The 26,200-nt window shown below is 39.0% G+C and overlaps 1 protein-coding gene across 1 annotated transcript; it reads left to right on the forward strand.

Moving 5' to 3' along the window:
* LOC117300786 (pre-mRNA-processing factor 6-like) lies at nucleotides 1-25,154 on the forward strand. The gene is made up of 23 exons (XM_033784587.1): nucleotides 1-129; nucleotides 1,582-1,641; nucleotides 3,085-3,169; nucleotides 4,665-4,783; nucleotides 5,396-5,474; nucleotides 6,406-6,500; nucleotides 7,009-7,204; nucleotides 7,845-8,004; nucleotides 8,676-8,803; nucleotides 9,887-10,013; nucleotides 11,719-11,837; nucleotides 12,306-12,468; nucleotides 13,240-13,348; nucleotides 14,958-15,027; nucleotides 15,933-16,054; nucleotides 16,470-16,563; nucleotides 17,469-17,633; nucleotides 19,046-19,147; nucleotides 20,875-20,949; nucleotides 21,725-21,858; nucleotides 22,951-23,157; nucleotides 23,894-24,020; nucleotides 24,600-25,154. The coding sequence occupies exons 1-23, from the start codon at nucleotides 38-40 to the stop codon at nucleotides 24,750-24,752; spliced, it is 2,781 nt and encodes a 926-aa protein (XP_033640478.1). The 5' UTR covers nucleotides 1-37; the 3' UTR covers nucleotides 24,753-25,154.
* The last annotated feature ends 1,046 nt before the right edge of the window (nucleotides 25,155-26,200 follow it).

The raw sequence follows: 26,200 nt of genomic DNA on the forward strand, positions 1-26,200 counted from the left end.
TTGAAGGTGTTCTTGAGGGCGCTATATTCAACCAAACATGGCGACTCCCGGTGGTATGCTAAACAAGAAAAAGAAGGATTTCATCGGCATATCTGCTCCACTTGGTTATGTACCTGGCTTAGGAAGAGGGTAAATATTGATGTTAAAGATATGAACAGTAATAAATTAGTTTTTGAAGATTGAAACTCATTCAGAATATTGTTAATAAAGTTGTGTTAAAAAACGGGCCCAATACAATTGCAATTGCATGCAATTGAATTGAATAGGATAACACGAATCAGACAATGTGTACTACGGTCTACAGTAACTATATACTGTACTCCCAGTCCTAGACCTTGATTGAACTATTTCGGTTGAGACTTTTTTCCCCTCAATTTTTTATCAAACTTTGATTTTTAAGTATGCCCTATTATTTCTAATAAAGATATGTAATTAGTAAGGCCTACTTTTCACTTTGAACTGTCATGATTGTCAGAGTGAAACTGAAGTGAAGTAAAAAAAAAAAAAAAAAAAAAAAAACAGAACATTGTTTTTCTGATTAAAAATTAGTCCACAAAAAGTCTTTTTCTGCACTCTTATAAAGCTTGATTTTTGTTGAACACCGATGAAAAGATGAATGATGAAAAAGTTTGTGATGAAATATTGTTTAATTGAAAGTCAATTATTAATTAACAGATCGTTACAGAATTGGTAAGAAAATAAATCGTGAAGATCACAGGTTTACATAAAACTTACGTGGTCTAATGTCAATGATGATGATAGTAAAAAAACATCCCTTGAAATATTTCTGTCTGAAATTTGATGCGAAATAAATATTTTTATTTGCTGTTTGGAGTTAATCGTTCAGGGAGCATTTTATTCTTTTTTGATTTTGCATCGATGTTATGCAAAATCTGTAATTGGTTTTCACTATTTTCTAGTGACCCAGATGGCCGATCCATCTCAAACTTCTACAGATTTGTCAGTTAATATATGGTGGATTGCATAAAGTGCTTACACTGTCAGCAACTGTTTTGTTAGCAAAACCAAGTACATGTATGTAATGCTCCTTTAATTTATAGGAAACATAAATAGCAATGGGAAGAAGTCAGTTCTATATTTCTTGAAAATATTGCCAGCATACTCATGTGACAAATTTTCCTTTTAATTTCGGGGTATGCCTATAATTGAGGAACTAACTAACTGTGAAGCGAAGTAGAAATTTTCCTGATTTACCCCCAAAACACCTTTAAAATAAGCCAATTGCAAAGGGCTTTTACTGGAAAACCACTTTACTTGGCTTAGTTTGATATTAATTATATTACGAAAATTTGTGTTTATCCATTGTCAAAATCTTGATATTGGCAAAAAAGAAGAAAAGAAAGTAAAAATTGTTAATTTAGAATTGGCCTGACATATGTGTCTAATTATGAGGTTCAACCATGAAATACCAACTAATATCAAACATTGTAGCAAGTGAACAAGAAAAAGAGAACAGCAGGGTCACCAATAATAATGCCAACAATAACAGAGTAAAAGATTTAATATTGAAACCCATTCATAATTAATTAAGTATTTGTGTTGTCTGGATTCTACTTTCAGAGCTACTGGATTCACAACTCGATCTGATATTGGACCGGCAAGAGAAGCAAATGACATCAGGTAAGTGGTTGCATGGATAGGTTTGAGGTTAACATTAGAGCGCTAGACCAAAAATTGTTCCATGGGTGGGTACACATGGGTGTAGTTCAGGGCCCTATTTCATAGAGCTGCTTAAGCAACAAAATAAACTAAGCATCAAACAATGTTGCTAACTGGAAAGAGGTTACCAGCCTATATACCATGTTTTGTGCACAGTTTGTGACCGGTTCCCTGCATATTTTTGTTAAGCAGAATATTTTTAAGCAGCTCTACGAAATTGGGCCTTGATGTTATCACTGGATCGCAGGTTGGAGGCCCGTGACAATTTAGCATTGGGCCAGTAGAACTAATGACCGTACAAATCTGGCGTTTTGTGTTTTTGAATAACTACTCCTCACCGCATTCTTGATTCTTGATTCTTGAAGTAATTACCTATCAGAACTTTTTTTCGTCCTAAGACAGCTCAAAATGTAAAACATTTAAAAAAGTGTTTATTGTTTAGATTTTGATTCTTGCGCCTCATGTTATGCTGACCCGACATTTTGACAAAAAGCGCCCTTACGTTATTTTCAGTGCCCCATAACCCAATGCACCTATATGATCCCTTGAAATAAACAAGTTGAGTTGAAATAACTTGCAGCTCTTAAAGGCAGTGGACACTATTGGTAATTACTCAAAATAATTATTGCCATAAAACCTTCCTGGTGACAAGTAATGGGGAGATGTTGATGGTATAAAACATTGTGAGAAACGGCTCCCTCTGAAGTGCCATAGTTTTCGAGAAAGAAGTAATTTTCCACGAATTTGATTTTGAGACCTCAGATTAAGAACTTGAGGTCTCAAAATCAACCATCTAAACGCACACAACTTCGTGTGACAAGGGTTATTTTTCTTTCACTATTATCTCGCAACTTCAAAGACCGATTGAGCTCAAATTTTCACAGGTTTGTTATTTTATGCATATTGTTGAGATACACCAACTGTGTAGGCTAGTCTTTGACAACTACCAGTAGTGTCCAGTGCCTTTAAAATAAATTTCAGTGCAAAGTGGGTTGGATCTTGTTGACACATAGGTCAAAGGTACAGTTTTACAAATTTCTTACGTTTTTGGACCTTGCGTTTTTTTAATCTGTTAATATTATTATGAATATTGTAGATATAAAAATGGAAAAAGAATATTTATCTTCCAGTACCCGCAAATCCACCAATGAAATGCTTGAACTGGAGGGTAGTAATAAAACCTATAACCTACTCCCAGTTTCTATGCACTGTGCGTATTGTGAGTGTCAATGCGTCCCGCTCCGTAATACGGACAGTGCAAAAAATACATTCTAAACTTTGCGCATACATGCTCTTCGTCGCGAAATAACGCTCTTAAATTTTAAACTGTGAGACTGGAAGATAAATGTGATAACTTATAAAATGCAAACCATTTTTAATTGTTTTTTTTGGGGGGATAAATAGTGATGACAGACATCCAGCTCCGAAGAAGAAGAAGAAAGATGATGAAGATGAGGAGGAAGATTTAAATGACAACAACTATGACGAGGTAAACTTGCAACCGTCTTTTCTTTTCAATTCAACAAATCATTTTGATTGCACATCAAACAGCACAATTTGCGCCATTTACAGAACAAAGAGGGAACCAAAAGAAAAGCCCAAGTTTAGTTGTGGGAGGAAAACCCAAGGTGAGAGTACTTGATAACACCAGACTTTCCTTTCAAGTCTTTCATACATCGTTTGTTTAAGGGATCAAATTGATCGTGTGCACAGACTAATTGTTTACTCATTTTTGCAATTAGCACCCCACCCCCTTAAAAAAAAAACACACAAATAAAACATATCACAATAGTACCCTCAAGACCTGGATTGGATGACCTGGATTGTTGTTGTCTTTCTGTTGTCCTCAGTCGTGTAGTACTTTGTCTTCTCTTTTACTGCCTGTCCTCCTTTTTTATATCTTGATGTATCCCCCTTTTTACTGTTTTTCAATCCAGATGTATATATTTATATATTTAATGTTTTTAAGAGTTTTATCCTTTACGTATAAATTATTTGTATTTTTGTATTTTTATGTGAATTGCCAAATAAATAATAATAACAATAATAATAATAATAATAATAATAATAATAATAATAATAATAATAATAATAATAATAATAATAACAATAATAATAATAATAATAATAATAATAATAATAAGATTTGGCAGGTAAAGGTAAAAGTAGTCCCCGTGGTGGTTGGAGCACTTGGCACCATTCCCAAAGCACTGGGGAAACATCTAGATGAAATAGGGACAAATGTGAGGGTAGATTTATTACAGAAGGCAGCGCTTTTGGGAACAGCGAGGATCCTGAGAAAGACCCTTGAGATCTAAGGCTACGGGACGTAGCCCGGCTCAAGGAGCTACCGGCACAAAGGAAAATGAGATCTTTCTTTTGCATGCTGTGATAAAATGAAATAATAATAATAATAATAATAATAATAATAAAAATAATAAGAGGGTTATTTCCTACTCTGAAAACTCTTTTTTATTTAACAACTAATTAACTGAAGGGATTAAAAGCTCGTGAAGTTTCTGGATTTGAGCTCACAATCCCTTCAGCTGTAGCTGCTGCCAAATACAAGATTCCAACTGGCATGCTTGGTGGTCTTGTAGTTGAGATATTTGCTCTTGATTGGGAAGAGGGAGCATGAAAGAGTTAGTTTTTAAGTTTTTTAAAGAGTTTAGTTTTTGAACGAAGTTTCTGGATTTCAACTCAAATCCCTGCAGATGTAGCTGCTGCCACATAATACAAGATTCCAACTGGCACGCTTGGTTGTCTTGTAGTAGAGGTATCTTGCTTTTGACTTGGAGGAGGTGGAACTCCACTTGAATATTCTATGTTGCTGGTGTTTTTTTCTGCTGGCTTAATTTTCTCTTGGTAAAGCACTGAGTATACAGTGCTGAGCAAAAAAGTGGTGTACAATGTATGTGTAAAACCAAAGTTATTTACTCATTAATGAGTGACCGTTGACCTTTACTTTGCATGTTGACCTTTAGTTTGCTGGCTACGGTGGAAGTCTGTTCAACACTGGACCCTATGAGAAAGATGATGAAGAGGCAGACGCTATATATGAAGCCATTGATAAGCGGATGGATGAAAAACGCAAGGAAAGAAGGTAAATTTTTGAAGTCAACCAGTCAAGTCAACGTTGAGCCTAGGGTAATCCCTTTCCGTAATCACCTTTCACCTACATTAATTTCACATGAAGAATCAAGTAAAATCCTATGGACATATAAAACAGCATACTTGTACTGTGCATAAGACACAGTGCACATTGCATGCAGCCGAGTGAAAGTAAGCTTTCCAGTGTTTTGATTGGTCCGAGTTGACGTTTTTTCAGCTGCACCCACATCTCCTCGGACCAATCAGATCAGAAATATGGAAAGCTTACGTCACCGCACATTTATCCAATGAAATCAGTGGTTCTATAAAACCAATACCTGTCTTCAATCAATCAGAGGAAATTGATATAGCGCCCAGTCTAATGTGACCCTGGTTCCGATCATCCAGTGTGACATAAGTAAACATAATTCCTGTCTCATGTCATACATCCCCCAAAACATTGACGTTGTTACGCGTAGTTTAGAGTTAGTCGGTTAAATTGTGAAACAGCAGCTCTAACATGTAGGTGCAAATTTGTTTCTCTTTAATTCTAGTTCTTTTAATAATTCCTTATCTAGTATGACTACTAACTACTATTTATGTTTTTTTTTTTTTTTTTTTACAGAGAAAAGCGATTTCGTGAGGAGATTGAGCGCTACAGACAAGAAAGACCCAAGATTCAACAGCAGTTTTCAGATCTCAAGGTAAGGCCCTGGGATGTGACCATGTGCACATGACATCATCAGGCCTGGAAATGCACGGAGGGCAACAAGGCTATGGCTTCCGTTGCCCTGGGGTTGATTTCACATAACTCTTCCTAAGTGTAACTTTGGACTAGTTGTAGACATACTTTGGACTATAGTCCTAGGCAATGCTATGAGATAGGACTAGTTTTAAGTTAAGACCAGTTACTAGTACTGCCTTCGGATAAGACTAGTCTTATCTCTTTGTGAAATCGGTACCTGGGCCCAATTTCATGGCTCTGCCTACCCTAAGCACAGAGTCGGTGCTTACAGAAGCGGGGAATTCTGTGCTTACTGCAATCGTATTTTACAGGTAAGTGGCAAGTTTTGGCTTCTGCGTATTCCACGTTACTAGGCATTCTCTGCTTACAGGGGTAGCGCAGAAATTTGGAGCTTGGACGTCATCAGGGGAACGTGATCATCAGCACAGAATTCGGCGGTAAGCAGAGCCATGAAATTAGGCCCTGGTCTTGGCCTTTGTGCCTCTTCATAACTTTCCCCTTTAAGTTCTTCTCAATGGAAGTGCCCTATAAAAAAATGAAAATGGCCTTGCCCTTTCCATGAAATACCAGGCCTGCGTCATTGACCAGTACAGTCTACTTTGTCATTGTCATTTTCTCCAGGAGTTTGTTCATCTGTTTGTCTGTCTATTTGTTTCATCTTTGCATTGTCCTAAGCATGTATCTTTAGTTTATGTTCATGTAAAGGCAAGCTGCTACAAGCCACCTGGCTTATTTTGGGCCTTGCCTCCACGTGCTTTCCCGCTCGTTTCTTCTTACTCTGTCTTTTTGATATACACATTACAATGTAGTTCTGTAATGGGTGGAAATAAATGTGAATCGAATTGAATTGAATATTATTTCAAAATTTTAAAATGTTGTTAATTTTCCAGCGTGAACTGTCTGATGTAAGTGAAGATGAATGGCTGAATATCCCAGAAGTTGGCGATGCTCGGAATAAACACCAGCGGAATGCCAAGGCAGACAAGTATGCATTCACATCAGTGTAGATTTGTTACAATGTTATCTGATCAAGTTAAATGAGTCGTTTGTCGGAAATATCAGTATGGAGAAACAAGCCAAAAACATGCTCTACCCCTGCTTTGGAGCCGGTAAAAAACACCATGTGTGCAATTGATGCATGTGTTTTTAGAGGGACACGTTGCCTTGCATCGGTCGGGTTTTTCCATGAAAAGTGTTTGAAACCATTTGGTGTGAAATCCATTTGGCTAGAAAGATGTTTTGAAAGAAGAATATAATGATTCACACAAACATGCTTGAAATTGCTTGCGTTTCCTGATATGTTGTGAACAAATACAGTCAGCCATTTTGTGGAGTCAAGTTTTTGACTCCATAAAATGGCCGACTGTGTTAGTTCTCAAAGTTAAAGGAAAACCATGCAATTTCAAGACATGTCGACGTGTTCCTTTAACACAATGACTTACCAACAAGATAGGTTGTACTTATTTGTTTCCTCTTGAATATTCCTTTCATAGAATCACCCCAATGCCTGACAACTTTCTGTCAAAACACGCCATGAGCACCGAATCCATGACGACCCTTGACCCTCGCCAGCAAGCCCTGGGAGGTATGGCGACCCCGTATCCGGGAGGCATGACCTCATCTGGAGATAATGACCTGAGGAAGATTGGAGAAGCGAGAAACACCCTCATGGACGTCAAACTGAACCAGGTAATCAGTTGGATCATTTTCTATAAAGTTTTTAAAGACATTACACACATTTGGTAATTGTCTGACCAGTATTCTCACTTGGTGTATCCCAAAAAATGCTTAAATTAAAAATAAATCTGCGAAAAATTTTGACTCATTTGGTCATCGAAGTCGCAAGAAAATAATGAAAGGAAAAACACTGTGATCGCATTAATTTGTGTGTTTTCAGATGCATAATAAAAGGCTTCAGCTGAAATCTTTTATTATTTTAGTGAAAAGTTACCTCTTTCTAAAAAACTATGTATCTTCGGAGGGAGCCGTTACTCACAATGTTCTATACTATCAGCAACTCTCCATTGTTCGTTACCAAGTAAGTTTTTTTTGCTATTGTTTTGAGTAGTTACCAATAGTGTCCAGTGCCATTATTATAATTTTGTTTTATCTATACACCGATGTGTATCAAGCACTGTATAGTCAGTGCTTTCTCGAGTTCTTGCAAATTACTTGGGTCGGATTCGAACCCATGACCTTTGCATCGCTAGAGCAAAATTCATAAAAAATTAAGATAACCCATCAACATGTAATTACACCCCAAATTGCAGTTTAAGGCTTTTAAAACCAAAGATACAAGTTAATATTGGGCTCCATTTTTACTATCTAGGTGTCTGACTCTGTCAGTGGACAGACAGTGGTTGACCCCAAGGGTTACCTGACTGATCTACAGAGCATGCTTCCATCCTACGCTGGGGACGTTGCCGATGTGAAGAAGGCTAGATTGCTTCTCAAGTCGGTCAGAGAGACCAACCCTAACCATCCTCCAGGTGAGTTGATAAAAGTTTAGACTGCAAAGTTTTGAATTTCTTGGTCGACAAACTCACTGGCCGCAGGCCTGCATTACTTTTGCACCCTCGGCCCAATTTCATAGAACTGGAGGTGCCGTAGCATTTCCATTTCATAGAACTGCTAAACGTAAGCACTCGGAATAGCATGCTAGCCTTACTGTGATTACTGCATGAAAATGAATGACCTACATGTAACAAGACAAATTCATGGTGAACGCGCAAAATGGCTACCTAAATTTCTTGATAACCTGTGAAATACATTTACACCTTAGCATTTTTTTTTTGCCACAGTAAGCACAAAACTTTGCTTACCATTGAGCAGCGCTGTGAAATTTGCCTCTGCTATGTTGGGTGGTCAGGTTGTCGAAGTGGTATCTTTTTTTCGCCTTCCACCTCTAGAACCCTGGTTGGAATCACACAGGGCGCACTACATGGATTGGGTGTTTAGTCCCTACTTGACTGCAAGTCCTTACTTGGAATAATTCTTGGGGGTACAGCACTTTGTCTGAGCAACAAACCCTGCGCTTTAATGGGTTTTCTCCCAATCTTGAGCACTGCATTAGGGGTTGACAAAACACAGGTGATTGCGGATATGCTTACATGTATGAGTTACATTCTCGTTTTTAACTGGCTACTTGTTTCCTACATAGCTTGGATTGCCTCTGCCCGTCTTGAGGAAGTCACAGGGAAACTTCAAGCTGCTAGGAACATCATCATGAGAGGTTCTGAAGTGTGTCCACGTAGTGAAGACGTGTGGCTTGAGGCTGCTAGATTACAGGTAGGTTGTTTATACTGCAGCCAATACTCTGGCTGTGTTTGGGTTAGCAGCTTTAGCGCCAAGCAGTTATGCCTTGAATCATAGGTGGCTGAAACTATAGACCCTTTACCAAAGCCACAGTCAGCAACAGCCTATCATAATGATCTGGGCCCAATTTCATAGAGCTACTTAAGCATCAAAAGTGGCTCAGCACTACAAAATTATGCTTATCAGAATAAGGTTACCAGACAAAATATCATGTCACATGTACATGTACAATCTCTTGCTGTTTTTCTGCTTATTTTTGGTTTGGGGTTTGGACAAAGAAAGATTTGAAAGAGCGGGATTTCAACCAACAAGCTCTAGTTAACTTGCTGGTGCCCTAACAACTGTAGAGTGTCATGTCCGACTGGTTAAGAGCATCGAATTCAAGTTCTGGTGCTGATTCACCGGAGTGTTGGTTCGAATCCCGGTCGTGACACTTGTGTCCTTGAGCAAGATACTTTACTATAATTGCTTCTCTTCACCCAGGGGTATAAATGGGTACCTGCGAGGGTAGAGGTTGATATTGTGTATGAAAAAGCAACAAGTGCCTTACAGGCAGCTCAGGGCTGTATACTCCCACGGGAGCTGAGAAACATTACAGGGATGTTATTGGCCCCATGACCAGGGCACTAATGTGAAGAGCATTGATACGGTTATTGTGAAATGCGCTGTATAAGAATTTGTTATTATTATTATTATTATTATTATTATTATTAGCTAACTAGCCCTATGATACTGGGCTCTTTGTTTGGGGTGCCAGTCAGAAACAGTCTTGGTACTAAATGGGTTAAGCAATTGTTTTCTTTCAATTAACCCATACTCTCTGAGTGCCTATTCTCCTTCCTTTAAAGTGCCCTTTACTAAGGAAAAGGTGATTTAAGGTAGAATTGTTTTCCCAGTGTCCCAAACCTTTTGAACATTCTGTGTAATATTTATAATTATGTGTTTATAGTTTGCACGTATCTGTCAATAAAGACAACCAAGGCTGACAAAGTGAAAATGAATGGTAACGTGTAGGCTTTGATTGGATTTTATTTTGATATTTTGTCTTACTTTCAGCCTGGTGACACTGCAAAGGCTGTTATTGCACAGGCTGTCCGCCATCTTCCCAACTCAGTCAAGATCTGGATCAGGGCAGCAGACCTTGAGCTGGAGACTAGAGCAAGAAGAAAGGTCTTTAGAAAAGGTAAGGCGATTATAAACGTTATGCAATCAAGCAAAACGAGTCGTTTGCCGACCCAGGTTATTTGTAAAACGGTTATACATTTGAAAAGAGCATAATCTATGCTTTAAAGCCATTGGACACTTTCGGTAAACAGTATTGTCCAAGGCCCACACTTCGTGTATCACAACTGCTACATGTATATAAAATAACAAACCTGTGAAAATTTAGGCTCAATAGGCCATTGGAGTTGGGAGAAAATAACGGGAAAACCCACCCTTGTTTCCGCACGTTTCGCAGTGTCATGACATGTGTTTAAAATAAATCCGTAATTCTCGATATCGAGAATTGATATTGTTTAAATGTTTTCTCAAAAAGTAAAGCATTAAATGGAATAATATTTCAAGAGAAGTCTTTCACCATTACCTTCTGTAAACCCTGTAAGTTATTTGTAAATCTGTGAACATTTAATTGTTTTTCTGTACCGAAAGTGTCCAATCACAATGATACGCTACATCACAATGATACGCAAATACCTGGATTATCCCAGGTCAAAGTTCCAGTTGAACCTAGTTAAACTGGGTTTAACTGGAACTAGTTAAAAACCAGTTGATAAACTAGTTAAACACAGTTAACACCAGTTGGTTTAATATGGAAAATGGACAGAAACCTACTGGTTTATAATTTCAACCTAGTTGAACTCAGTTAAACCTAGTCCAAACCAGTTGGTTAATATGGAAAATGGACGAGTTTGGTCACTATCCAGTTGAACCGGTTGACACCAGTTAACTAGGTTCAACTGGAACTTTGACCTGGGATGACACCTGTCATTCTGTTGTTCGTGCACTGGTACTCACACGCCTCGACTACTGCAACTCCTTTCTCACTGGACTGAAGCAACACGATCTCAACCGCTTACAAAAACTCCAAAACAAGGCTGCTCGACTGATCCATAAGAAGCCAAAGTATTCCCATGCCACACCTCTGCTCACGGATCTCCATCGGCTTCCTGTCGACCAGCGGATCAATTTTAAGATGGCACTGAACATATTCAAAACTGTATCCAATACTTTCCCATCCTACATTTCAGACACACTAGATCTCAGCAAACCCAAACTCAAGGAAGTTTGGAGACCGTGCATTCTCAATCGCTGGTCCCCGCAACAGGAACTCACTCCCCAACAAACATCCGGAACGCTTCTTCTGTAGAACAGTTTAAAGGACTTTTAAAAACACATCTGTTTAATCGTTCCATCTAATGTGTTTTTGATTCTAGTCTTTTTCTCTTTTGGGTTTTGGGTTGCATTATCCCTAGCGCTTTGCATCCTTAGGAAAAGGCGCTTTATAAATTCGGTGATTATTATTATTATTATTAATGGCTTTAATACTATAAAACCCAATGCAAATACCAGGGCCCAATTTCATGGCGCTGCTTACCTTACGGAAAGAATCGGCGCTTACGGAAGCAGGGAATTCTGGGCTTACAGCAAGCGTATTTCGTTACCGGGGAATTTTGGCTTGTGCGCATGCGTACTCCACGTTACTAGGCATTCTATGCTTACACAGCTAGCACAGAAATTCGGTGCTTGCACGTCAGCAGAAAATGGTGATCGTAAGCGCAGAATTCGGCAGGCAAGCAGAGCCATGAAATTTGGCCGTAGTCTCTTGATGTTGGTGTTGGTTAACTATTGCTGTTTCTTTAAACAGCTTGTTGTATTTCTTGTCGTAGCGTTGGAACACATTCCCAACTCTGTCAAGTTGTGGAAGTCAGCGATTGAGCTGGAGGGACCAGAGGATGCTAGAATCCTACTCAGTCGAGCTGTAGAGTGTTGTCCAACAAGTGTAGAGGTATGTTAGATTTTCCTCTCTTTTTTGATTTGTTTTCTTTTTAACTTTACTAAGGGAATAAAAGAGTGGTGATGAGTTCTTATACAGTCGTTTAAAACTGGCAGGGCCGTGGTTGGGCGATGGGCCAGAGCCAAAGTGTCACTACTCCTTTTATTCCCATTCATAAATGCCTGTTTGTTTAAAAAGCAATTGTTTATCAAAAAAAAAAATTCAATCTGTGAAAATCTGTTTCTTAGGAATTTTCAAAAGTTTGAAAATTTTCAAAAACTTCATAAATATTCTGTTTGGGGCACGTTTGGTTGTGTATTCGTGCATATAAAAAAATTACTCCACTCATTTCTTGCTTGGCAATGGAATTTGCTAAGCAGAATTCATCCCAAACAGCATGGCAACAAGGCCTACTAGGGTTTTAAAACTTTTTTTAAGTCTCTTGCTTTCATAACAGCAAAAGTTTTTTTGTCATTGTAGCTTTGGTTGGCCCTCTCAAAACTGGAGAACTATGAAAATGCTCGGAAGGTTCTCAACAGAGCTAGAGAAAACATTCCTACCGATCGTAAGATTTGGATTTCAGCCGCTAAGCTGGAAGAGGCAGAGCGAAACCATCTGAACGTAGATAAAATCATCGACAGAGGTACACTGATATTCTCTCTGACTGAAGTCAGGATTTTTTTATATATAAATGTTATTGTTATTAATATTTATTTTACAAACAAAAAATAATGTTATTGGTCCAATATGCCCACTGCCTAGTGGTGGATTTCACAAAGAGTAAAGACTAGTCTTTTCTCAAGTTAGGACAAGCTACTCGTCTTAGGCTTTAAATAACTCCTAGGTTAGTCCTAAGTTATCCCAAGACTATCTTGGTAAAATCGACCCATGGGCACTGATGTAAAGTAAGTGATATGGTTATTGTAAAATGCGCTACATAAAAACTACATTAGTTATTATTATCACGGGCAAGTGTGCGTAACGGGTCTTGATAGTTTCAAATGGCCATTTATAAGGTTGGTTAAAGATGCTATGTCAGATGATTTGACCCAAAAATTTGGATTTAAAATTCAATAGGTATTTTGATGGGGTCGAGAAAGTTACAAGCTTTCATTTGAGCCATTGCTCGAAAAAAGTCCACCACTTATTAGTAGCAGTGAAATAAAGTGCTCAAAATTAGTTGTTGTCGGGATCCCGACAATATATCACGTGACCAATTCTTATGTGTTTTATAAGAAACTTTTTATATTTTTTTCATGGTTCCTGACCATTAAAAGTAAAAGTTAACCTTTTTTTCGTTAGAGCGGGTGATACTCTTTGAAATACCATTCACTCAAACAAATCTATTTTTTAATATTTGGGGCCACAAATCTGACATAGCATCTTTAAGGATGAGATTTATTGTTTGTTTTAGCTTTGACATCGTTACGGTCCAACATGGTGGAGATCAACAGAGAGCAATGGATCAAAGATGCAGAGGAGTGTGAGAAAGCTGGTAGTATTGCAACATGCCAGTCTATTATGTGAGTATTACTCATGACAAACCCCTTGTCTACAACCCACCCCTAAAATAGGAGAGTGATGTCTCAGGTTTTTTAATGGCACACTCGTTTACACACCACAGAGACTTAGATCGTTATCCACTGCATCAACATTCTTCTTCTTGTGTATTAAGCTGTTCATAATTTGGCTCCGGTATATCTCTGAGACCTCATAGCCCTTCGTTCCTCTTCACTTTCATCATCTACCTGAAGCCATCGCTCTTCTTCAATAGCTCATTTCCAGCTTGTCCCGGGACCCCGCACCATGACACCCCTATGGCGATCGGGCCTTTTCAGTCATAGCTCCAACACTTTGGAACAAGCTACCCACCCACACTCAAGCAGCTCCTTCATTGGACACTTTCAAATCTCAACTTAAAACCCATCTGTTTTGTCAATCTGGTTAAAGCGCTTAGAAACATCCGTATTTAGTGCTCTATAAATGTTGTAATTATTATTTTATTATTATTATCATCATCCATCCAGGTTGTCTCAGGGGGTCTCTAATTGTCTAACTAAATGATTCACACTACTCATCTTATCTGTTAAATACAATGACCTCCAAACCAACGGAAATTGACTGAGTAAATTGTAAATGATTTGGGGTTGAACAAACAAAAAATGATAAGATTTACGTGCCGGCACTCTACCAAATGAGCTACATGTATCTAGCCCGTTGTTAGTCAGGCATACAACTCTTACGCGTTTCCGCGGAATTTCGAGTTTTTTTCTTCTTTACTCTTTTTTCTGATTTTTTTTTTAAAGCCTAAGATATGCCTGGCAACAACAGTGTACAACTACAATCATGTAAAATAAGCCTAGTACATGCTAACAATGCACCTAAGAGCATAATAAACCTCAACATTTTCTAGGGTACCGTTGTGGGTATCATTTTGCGTGGCGTTTCGGCTGCCTCGCTCCGCACTTGTGTTGTGCCTTTTAAAATTGTCCTCTTTTTTTTTTAACGGGCAGTTGCATGCCTGGTTAGTGGTTTAGTCATCATCTTTTGTCAAGGTGCCAGTCAGAAGCCGTCCAACCATTAGCTGCTGTGTAGCTAGTGATCACACCCAAATTACAACACAACCTAAGAAGCAGCAGTCAGGAAATAATTGTGATTCCCTGTTAAAGGAACATGTTGCCTTGGATTGGACGAGTTGGTCGCTGAAAAGCATTAGTAATCGTTTGTTATGAAATGCATATGGTTAGATAGATAATTCAAAAGTAGAATATAATGATCCACAAATTTGCCTCGAAATTGCATGGTTTTCCTTTTACTTTGCGAAATAACACGGTCAGTCATTTATGGGAGTCAACATAAATGGCCGACGTGTTAGTCGACAAGGTAATAGGAAAATTACGGAATTTCGAGGCATGTTTGTGTAGATCGTTGTGTTCTCTACTTTTACAACATCTTTCTAACCATATACATTTTATAGCAAACAGTTACAAGCGCTTTTTATAGACCAACTCGTCCGATCCAAGGCAACGTGTTCCTTTAACTGACTAGCTTTCCTGGATTTATTTTGACAAGACCCCTATTAAAAGGATTCTTTCATTAATGGAGTTATTGTTTTTGATTGTGATGTTGCAGACGCGCAGTAATTGGTGTTGGTCTTGAGGATGAGGATCGTGAGACAACCTGGATGGATGATGCAGATAGTGTGAGTATTAATATCCTGCCTACATCTATCATCAGTACTTTCATGTATAATCTAAATCCATCTCCGAAATGTTACAATTTGTCAGTTGCGCCACAAACTGGCATGTCTGAAATGTTGACATGTTTTTTTGTTTTTTTTTTTGGGGGGGGGGGGGTTGGGGGTTGATTTGTTTGATTGAAGATGCACTGTGGTGTGATCTGAGCAATTTCTGGCATCATCAATTGAGTTAATTTTATTCTTTAAATCATTACATTTTTTGAGCCTGCCATAAGTGTTTTCATGTTGCATGCCAGTTGGGAAGGTTTGTTGGAGACATACAATTTCTTAAAACTAGATGGATGATGCCACTTGATGCCCACTAATGCGTTGGTTGTAAATTGAGTACAGGACAGCCCAGGAAAGGAAATTGAAGTGTTTCGATAGAAAATTGTTTTTCGTTAACAAAAAAGTGTTCAAGTCTTTGACAGTAATTACACATGTAAGCTCTGAAAAAGAGGAGCTGCAGCAAAGGATCGATACAGCTGGAAAAATCGCCCTCATCCAGAGCCTCTGGACAACACTGTAAATGTAATCAGTAATTTTGTCACCATATCCAGCCCCTGCCCTCAGCCCATCACTAGAGGGCGCTCCAGCTCCCTCCTCCAACCCCATAGACCTTATCGCAAATACCAATGCGCAAGCGCAGACTGTGGAATGAGGTGCATTGTGGGATAGATATGGATCAAATGTGGATACCAGCTAGACCACAATGCACCTATTTCCAAGCTTTACGCGCGCGCCCCAGTATTTGCGAAAAGGTCTATGGCGTTTGCTGTAATCACACCACCACTGTCCCACCACCAAGGAGTGACCCCTCAGATCCAAAACAGATCGGTGTTTGAGAGTTTGTTTGTCTATCCTTGCAGTGTGCATCCCACCAAGCCATAGAGTGTGCCCGCGCTATTTATGCTCATGCCCTGACAGGGTTTCCGAGTCGCAAAAAGATCTGGCTGGAAGCTGCTTATTTTGAGAAGAACCATGGGTCCAGGTAAGACAGAAACCACATTCCTCTCAAAGTCCTTTCATCTGAGTTTGATGGATTCCATGCTGCATGTCAAGTCATTATGGAAAAGCTCCATTAAAGAGTTTCCCTGATGCACAGCAAAATAGAGACCCTGTTGACTGTGCGTTTTCTCATTATTTGCTTGCAAATGACTAATAGTAACACATTCCTAAATAATATCATAAAGGACCTGATTGAAAATGTTTGTAATCTAGAACTAAAATTATAAAAAAATTATCATTTTTTTTGTTTACACCAGTGTGTGAGCTCACATTTCTGTCAATGCCATGCCTAACACAGAAGCCCTGCATTGTGTGAACGAGCAAGTGTTGACGTATCCACATTAGTAGACTTGAGTAAGAGTAATTTTGTAAGAAATTTTTAATTTTATTTTTTTCAGAGAATCCTTGGAATCTCTACTGCAGAAGGCTGTAGGACACTGTCCCAAGGCTGAAGTACTGTGGCTCATGGGTGCCAAATCAAAATGGCTTGCTGTAAGTATGTTCAAGTTACAACCAACTCACACTCACTACATTCTCACTACAAAAATTAGCCGAACAGGCTTAAACTGTGTGCAAACAGAGTGGCATAGTAGCCACTTGTTACAATTTGTTTTCGAACTGTCCTACAAATTTCATGGATGGGCTCGGACAGGTTTGATCGGACATAGTGCTCTAGAACTTTGTGTGCAACCTTCCCGTCCTTTAATAATAATAAGTTTTAATGAAGCGCTTTTTCACTTCCGAAGGGTGTCTCAAAGCACTTCAAATTATTACCCCTGGTCACTGGGCCTTTAAGCCATCTCAGCTCCCTGGGGAGAATACAGCCTCGTGCAACAAATGCACTACTCGGCTAAATCAATCACAAGAACCATCTCTGCCCTCACCGGTACCCATTTACCCCTGGGTGGAGAGAAGCAATAGTAGTTAGGTGTCTTGCTCAGGGACACAAGTGTTACGACCGGGATTCGAACCCAAACCCCACTAAACAGAATCACCAGAGCTTGAATTCGGTGCTCTTTATCCGCTCGGCCACGACACCCCATTGTCCTGCCATAAGATGGAGTGACTTGTACTGAAAATGAGATGGAACATACTACGAACAGTATTGGCGAATTTGGATCGTACTTCTGACGTGCTAGACGTGGTTCGGGTCAGCATCTTTCGGATGCACCTAATGCACACAGATTGGGACCTTTGTAGTACAGTCATACCCGCTCACACACAGACCCAACTCATTACCTGATTTTAACTTGGGTCACGCTATAGACATTGCCAGGCAAAGCTAAACGCCACTACATTGGCTTTGATGCATTGCATTGCAATTGTTTTGATAAAAAAAGAATTGTTTACTTTTTCCGTACATGTAATTCTTGTGTTGCCTGCCCTCTATTTACCAGGGTGACGTACCAGCCGCTCGTAGCATCCTGGCATTGGCCTTCCAGGCTAACCCAAACAGCGAAGAGATCTGGTTGGCTGCCGTCAAACTGGAGAGTGAGAACAACGAGGACGAGAGAGCGCGCAGACTGCTAGCAAGAGCAAGAAACAGCGCCCCCACAGCCAGGGTAAGTCCAATCGAGACATTTTCATATTATACAAGACTATTAGTCGATTCACAAAACACTTGGATTTATCCTATCTTGGGTAAGGATGAGTAACTCGTCCTAGCTTACGATGGGTTTAATGCACTACATATTTGGCGACACAGGTTGTATACTCCCCAGGGAGCTGAGATGCTTTAAGGAATGAAGTGTGATCCAGTGACCAGGGGTAATAATGAGCATTGACTGCAGACCTGAATATTTCATGAGAAGCCACTCATATTATTATTATCATTAAACCATTACATGGTACATGTACTATGTAAAGCGAGGTCACATACTTCAAAACCAAATCTCCACAATACCTTGCTGGAAAACACAATGTTCACTACATTCGTCCAATACTCAAAACCGGTGTTGCTGTGTGTAGTCATCAGGAATTATTAAAATCGAAGCTTATAATATAGAAAAAGTTCAAAAAAGGGCATTGCGTATTATTGCTTATCCAAATATTTTGTCTTATCTTGATCACTTGAATTTTTTTAGGCTTGAATCATTGAATGAAAGGCGTGAACACCTCACTTCTCACTGCTCACTTCTGATAAACACCGCCCCCTCCTTCCGCCAGAACGTAAATCTAGTTTTTTTTGTCAGAGCATACATTAAGAAACACCAGGCAATTGGGACACCTACTGATAAAAACTCAAAGATACAAAAATTTTCCTGTCCCCTCAATGCTCCAGATGCTTTACTCAATCAGTTCATGATAACAGCTCCATTTTATTTCCTACTTGTATGACCCATTGTGTCCAAATCTCCCTTGCCCCCCAGAATGTTTGTTTTTTCCCCTCTTTTTAATGCTATTTTCCCAATTCCTTTTTGTCTGTTTAATTCAAGTAATATTTAATTAGTATACCTGTACATATATTTTTGATGTAATTTTATTGTTAACCAAAATGTGACCCACTCTGTGAAAATGAGTCACATGTCCCCCAATGCAAGTTATGCACAGTTAAATGTGGAAAATGTAAAAAAAGAAAAATGTTTTGTTTTCTTTTTAAGATCTTTAGTTGCATGGTTAACCTTTAGAACACTTACTTTTAGGCAATAAAGCTATGAATACAACAATTTTGTGATCATACTTATGTCTAATTTGTATCCTTTTGCACACAATGGTAGTTTAAAATATCATTTTACTTGTAATTCGTTTTTCACAAAATATAGTGTAGTGGCTAATTTCAAACGTGAGTAACTCAGCAACGCGATACACCCCAAAGCTTAGACACATACCAAATTACTGCTGCTGATGTGTTCTTTCCAGCCATGCATATACATTAACTCAATTCTTGAAATTGCCTACATCTGACTCATTTTCACAGAGCAGGTCACAAGTGCCATTAGTCTGTGACTTTTTATGTTTTTCTGATGTGATTTAGGTATGGATGAAGTCTGTCAAACTGGAGTGGCAACTGGGCAGTATTGAGAAGGCTCGGCAGTTATTGGATGAAGGAGTCAAACATTACCCAGACTTCTCTAAGGTATCTATCAATGATGTGTGCCTAAAGGCACTGAACACGTTTGGTAATTGTCAAAGACCAGTATTTTCACTTTGTGTATCCCAACATATGCATAAAATAACAAGCCTGTGAAAATTGGAACTCAACTGTTCGTCAAAGTTCGCGGGAGAATAAAGGGAAAAAAAACACCAATGTCGCACGGAGTAGTGTGCTTTCAGATGCTTAATTTCGAGACCTCAGGCCGTTCCAATTTTATAAGTTGGTTTACAGATTGCGGCGACCGATTTTTATGAAAACTCGAAGAAGAAAAAAAAATCGGGAAAACACAATTTTCAAACAAGTCAATTAAGTCAAACATCGGTCAGGATATAATTAAATACAAAAATAATTATAATATTAAAAAATACCTGTTCATAATTGATAAAACGGTTTGCAACAAACCAAAGAAAACGCAAAAGAAACCTCTGTGCATGATACTTTTCCTTGCGTGTCTATACGTACGACGTGTACAGTGTACATGACAATTCGGAGACGTCCGTGCATCATACAGTATCACCAAATACACGGTTTTATTTTGAAGCGTGTAGTTGCAGCATCACTGGTCCCTCTAGAGTAAAAGAAGCGTAAAACGGGGTACCATTGACCCACATGGCTTCTATTAAAAGTGGGGTGTATATTATGTACATACATAATACAAAGTGTTTTTGTAAACAATATTTTCGTTCTGACACACGATGTTTGATGTTGTGAAGCTGTATGTTTTAAGTAAGTTTATTAAAATAAATGAATGTTTCTTGCCCAGGATGAATTTAGGAGGCATACTGAACCATACTGAGTTATTCTCGAAAAATACGATTTTCATGGCCAAAGTGTATTTGAAAAAACGTCTAAAATTAATGAGATGTTGGCATTTTCTTGCATAAATATTTGTTTATTTATGATACAAAATTGTTTTTGTAAAAATGATCTGTACGAATATAAATCTGTTGAATATAAATTTAAGATTATGCAAAATGGGCTACATTAGATTTGACACGGAACTGCAAACTGGAGGAAAATCCCACTATTAATAGGCTACGATTGTCGATTACGATTGGCAACTTTTGATTGTCGTCCGGGGGCTTTCAGCATATGTACAAAACACTTGTCATCATCATTTTTTATTTCATTTTTTCCCTGTCTGACGAACTTTTTCAGCACCTAAAAAATCCGTAAACCAACTAATAAATTTGGAATGGCCTTAGCTGAGGTTATGAGGAGGGAGCCTCTGTTACTTCAGAGGGAGCCGTTTCTCTTAACGTTTTATACTACTCTCCATTGCTCGTTTATAAGCAAGTTTTTAAGCTAACAATTATTTTGAGTAATTATCAGTAGTGTCCAGTGCCTTTAAAGGAACATTACAGAATTGTATTTTTTTGCTTAATAAAACAGCTGCTGGCAGCGTAGCACTTTATTTATTTCAGTATGTAAACCTGTAGAAGTTTGAAATTGATCCGGCCATCTGGGTCGCAGGAACATAGTGAAAAACCGACTACACATTTGGCATGACAGCGATGTAGAAAAAAAAGGTTTACATGTAAAAACATGGACAGCAAAAATACCAGCGTATGTTGGTTGATAAGATTAACCGCAAACTTTTTCATATTTTATTCCCACCATGCAAAGGTACAAATCCCACTTAAAAGACAACTGGTCGGAATAAGAGCTATATGATAAACTGTTATTATTATTATGATTATTATTATTAGTTATGGATGATGAGAGGTCAGATTGCTGAGCAGCTCGGGGAAAGAGAAGATGCCAGAAAGACATTCCAACAGGGTGTAAGTATACAACCTCATCCCCAGGGGTGACTGATCTCCCATCGCTATATTTTTTTCCAGCGTGTGCTGCCTGCTCATAGCTCCTTGTTAAGGTTGCCATTGTAAGGCACATTTTAAATACAGCATGTGGCCAATCCACTCAATCCGTGCACCAACTATCATAGCCCACAAAAGAGGCATGCCAAACTATATGCAATTGAGGGTGAAGTCCCACCACAGAACATTTCACGCATTAAACATGTTAAAGGATTTGGGTACTTTGTTAAAATGTCCATAGATTTACATTAAACTTACAGGGTTTGAAGATAATGATGGTGGAAAGCTTCCCTTCAAATATTATTTACTGAGGTGCTGTAGTTTTTGAGAAATGAGTAAAACAATGTAATGAAAATATGTTTGTTAATGCTCAACAAAAATTTGGTGTCATGAGAGGAAAAATTATTTTCATGACATTGTTTTACTCATTACCCCAAAACTACAGCACCCCAGCGCGTAATATTTTCATGGAAGCTTTCTACTACAGTATCATTATCTTCAAACTGTGTAAGTTAAGTGTAAATCTGTGGACATTGTATTTTTCAGAAACTGTGGACAACCCTGAATTCAAGTTGGTAGGCCACACATTTGGCTAGTGCAAGTTTAAAACATTATGTGCGATAAATTCAATCTTGGGCAAGCAAGTTTGTAGATACTTGCGTTGAAAAGAAATGTCAGTTTTGGACGTGGGAGGGAAAAACTTACAATGATCGTATTACTGAAACTTATTCCCTTGCAGCTGAAGAAGTGTGCCCGGTCTGTTCCGCTGTGTCTTCTTGCAGCAAGACTAGAAGAGAAGATTGGGAACCTGACCAAGGCAAGAGCAATGCTGGAGAAAGCACGACTCATGAATCCGCAGTGTCCAGAATTATGGTTGGTTGAATACTTACTTCTTATAACGCACCTTATCACACACCTGATGGGTGTTTCATAGCGCGCAGTATTTTTACTTGCAAGGTATGCAGAGCTATGTTTTGAAGTACGAGCCCTATTCCTTTACATAGCACCATATATAGACCCCTTGCATAACGCGAAACCCTACACTGACGCGCACGTTTTCATGCACAAAGAACAGCTATCGTCCAATCATTTGCCTCCTTTGACCCCAGTAAGGGCGCTTTTTGACCCCAGTGAGGGCGCTTTTTGACCCCAGTGAGGGCGCTTTTTGAACCCAGTGAGGGTGCTTTTGGAGCGTGTGACGTCGCATGCCAAGGGTCTATAAGTTTGAAATGTGCTGTGGCTTAATATGCAGCCAATCAAACCAGGAACACCTTCTGGTTCACGATAAGTGCCCTGGATTATTTGATGTGCATTACACAACACACGGCTTTATGTCCCATCCAAAGGAGGCAGCAATAATTGGTAAGAGTCTTGCTAAGGGCACAAGTGTCACAACTGGGACTCAATCCCATACTCTGCTGAACTACCAGAGCTTGAGTCCAGTGCTCTTAACTGCCAAGACATGACACGCCACACACTCTCCTGCCACTCCCACATTTCATTAATGGTCTTATACAAGGTCTTGTGCATTTTCAGTTTTTGTAAGCGCTGTGATATAGTTTTCTATGGGGAGCATTTCTAAATACCTGTTACTATTATTTTATTATTATTATACAGGATTAGTAAGCGCTGACAAAATAGACGCAGACAGTGGTCATGTTTTTTGTGATCATCTGTAAACCCATTGTACAAGGCGTAGCGCACTTGCACGCGCGTCATCTTTGGGGTCAAAACATGCACAAAAGGATGGTACACGTGTTTATAGGCGCATTGGTGCGTAAACACGTGTACCATCCTGTGCATGGCCCCCAGAGGGTTGAGCAGGCAAGTGGGCTTTGCGTTGTGCAATGGGTATACACATAAAATAACAAACCTGTGAGTCCCAAAAAATCAAAATAAAATGGAAAGCAATGTGCAGCATCTTTGTGTATTCTCTTAACTGTTTTTTGTTATTTTTTTCTCAAGGCTTGAAGCTGTTAGAATAGAATCTCGGTCTGGAAACAAGAACGTTGCTCAAGCCACGATGGCCAGAGCAATGCAGGACTGTCAAGGATCAGGGATTCTATGGGCTGAGGCCATCTTCCTAGAGGCTCGACCACAAAGGAAGACTAAGAGTGTAGACGGACTGAAGAGATGCGAGCATGACCCACATGTGCTGCTGGCAGTTTCCAAGTAAGCGTTCACGCTTTGCTTTATGTAATATGTAAGGGCAAGCTCCATGAAAGATTTTCCAAGTTTCGACGCAAAAACTCTGAAACTATACATCCTTAATAATAATAATAATAATAATAATAATAATAATAGCCAGTTTTTATAAAGCGCTTTTTATTTCACATTATTACCCCTGGTCACTGTGCCTTAATTCACTCCTTAAACCATCTCAGCTTCCTGGTGGGGAGTATGCAGCCTGTGCAACATTAATATGCGCTACTCGGCTACAATCACAAGAACCATCTCTGCCCTCACAGGTACCATTTACCTCTGGGTGGAGAGAAGCAATTATAGTTAAGTGTCTTGCTCAGGGACACAAGTGTCACGACCGGGATTCGACCCCACACTCTGCTGAACAGAAGCACCAGAGCTTGAGTTCGGTGCTCTTATCCGCTCAGCCACGACCACGACACCCTACATCCTTTTCACTAGTTAGTGTGTTTACATTGAGTTATTAAGTTGAATGGATTAGCAGCTATTCTACATGGGCTTTCAGCAGCCCTACTGGCTTGTGCATGTTTCAATGAAGTTCACTGTTTGGAAAGAAAATTACATAGAGATAACAGGTGTAAGTTGCCAGAGGAAAAGGATGTATTATTCTGGCCTTTTTCTTTAATGGAGCTCTCCCCGTAGGCAAAACCCACACTCTTGTTATTGCTAGTGTTGCTTTCTAACATTCTTTGACTTGGACTTTTAGGTTATTCTGGAGTGAGCGTAAGATCAGCAAGGCGAGGGAATGGTTCAATCGAACAGTCAAGATTGAGCCGGATCTTGGGGACGCTTGGGCTAACTTCTTCAGATTTGAAATACAGCATGGAAATGAGGTAAGTCTAGTTACCTTCTAGTTGCTGTGTCACTAGTATTAATTGGCCACAGTAGCTTTGTGAAACGTAATAACAATAAAGGAGTCTTTATATAGCGCATGATACAAATAAACAGTCCAAAACAAAGGAACAGAAAAAGTATGTTGAGAGTCGCTGGTCAACATTTAACTAGTTGCTGATAAGACAATAAGTAGGTTCTGAAACTTTGCATGATTGAAATACAATATAGAAAGGTTTGCGGTAGCACCATATGATAATCTCTTTTAGAGATTATCATTACATGGTGTTACTGCAAACCTTTTGATATGACATTAGAGAGATTTCATTTCTGACGACGGATGGTTCTTCCACAGTGTTTGTAGTTTTCAGCCAAACGTTGTCCTTTTTATATTAATCATTTTTAATTGAATGGAATTGAATTTGTATTGTATTTTGCAAACTGTTAAAATTAAAGTGTTTTTTGCATCACCACAGTTTGCCAACTGAAATACATATTTTAATAAACCATATGAATTTGAATCTGTACTGTATTTTGCACACTATCAGACTGTTAAATAGGTGTTTTTTTGTGTATTACAGGAACAGCAAGAGTCGGTTCGTAAGCGTTGTGTTGAAGCAGAGCCCCGTCATGGTGAATTATGGTGTAGTGTCTCAAAGAACATCGCCAACTGGAGATGCAAGACCAATGAGATCCTACCAATGGTGGCAACCCTCATCAGCACTGTCTTCTAGATGGTCACGATGTCACAGAGCGAGGGGGTAAGCACTATGTGAATCACTCATTACAGCAAGGGGGCGATTTCACAAGGCAGTAAAATTCATCGCAAGACAAATTGTCAGTATAAGGATAGTGATATGTATTGTGACATCACACTTGGCAACTACGATTGATTTGCAGTCAAGTGAAGAGGTTGATATTTTTTTTGAACAAAAAACTTTGGAGTGCTACGGCAGCCCGAAACTGTGTATTTTCCAGGGAGCCTAGAAAGATGACATGAATGTTATTGGCCCAATGACCAGGGCACTTGTGTAAAATGTCCTAAATAAGGGCCATGTCACTTAAAGCCCGGTTCATACTTCCTGCGAATGCGAATGCGATACGAATGTTGACGTCACAAATTTGCAACGAATTATTCGCAGTTCAACTTTGCTCAACTCACTTGAGAATGTCGCTGCGAAAGGAGGGTTGTGACGTCAAATTCGCTTTGCGTTCGTATTCGCAGGAAGTATGAACCGGGCTTAAGTTTGCTTACATGGAACCAATTCCAGGCAATTCCTAAAAGAAGAAAAGTCTTTTACTTTTGAATGTTCATATATTTTTCCTGGGGATCGTAAGATGTTGTTTGTGCTACCGAAGTGGTCCCGTAGCAAGCACTGCATTTGGTTGCCTCCGAGTTGCTTGAAAAGGTTGTCTTGTGTGACAAGGCCCTTAGAACCAGTTATTATTATTATAAGAAATTCATGTAAAGAATGATGGACTGTATGCAAGCTCAAGGATACTGGACACCTTTGGTAATATTGTCCGAGACCAGGTTTCTCACTTGGTTTATCCCAACGTACATGTATGCATTTGGTAACAAATCTTTGGAATTGGTCATCAAAGTTGCATTTGAAAGAAACAACACCCTAGTTGCATTACTTTGTGTGCTTTCAGTTGCATAATAGAAGGCTTCAGCTGAAGTCTTCAATTATTTGAGTGAGAAATTACCTCTTTCTCAAAAACTACGTTACTTCTCACATCGCTGTATACTATCAACAGGTTCTCCTTTGCTAGTTACCAGTAGTTTTTATGCTTACAATTATCTTGTGTGATTACCAATGGTGTCCAGTGCCTTCTTTAGTAAAGGGCACGTCTGTGAGAGATACTTAAACTTGTATTGTAACACAAGGCTTGAATTTGGAGTAAAATTCCACAATAAGCTTTTGTAGCTGAACATGTTAACTTAGCTAGAACTTTGTACTAAGTTTATCATGTTAAAACTGTTGTATTTGAACATACACTAAAGGAATATTTATCTTAGTCTTATACTGTAGGTCAGTGCACTTTGATATTCGACAGAATTGAACGATATTTACCGGACACCAAGATGAACATTTGAACATTAAAGAGGTACATGTCATATGATATTATTCAATTGGAAATTAGTATTATTATTACGTAGATCCTGAGTTTACTGGCC

The sequence above is a fragment of the Asterias rubens genome, chromosome 16 (genome assembly GCF_902459465.1).
Source record: "Asterias rubens chromosome 16, eAstRub1.3, whole genome shotgun sequence".
Classification (NCBI taxonomy): domain Eukaryota; kingdom Metazoa; phylum Echinodermata; class Asteroidea; order Forcipulatida; family Asteriidae; genus Asterias; species Asterias rubens.

Coding starts and splice junctions, on each gene's coding strand:
- LOC117300786 (XM_033784587.1), top strand. CDS start 38: ATGGCGACTCCCGGTGGTATGCTAAACAAGAAAAAGAAGGATTTCATC. Junction 130..1,581: donor GTACCTGGCTTAGGAAGAGG/GTAAATATTGAT, acceptor TTCTACTTTCAG/AGCTACTGGATTCACAACTC. Junction 8,804..9,886: donor TTGAGGCTGCTAGATTACAG/GTAGGTTGTTTA, acceptor TCTTACTTTCAG/CCTGGTGACACTGCAAAGGC.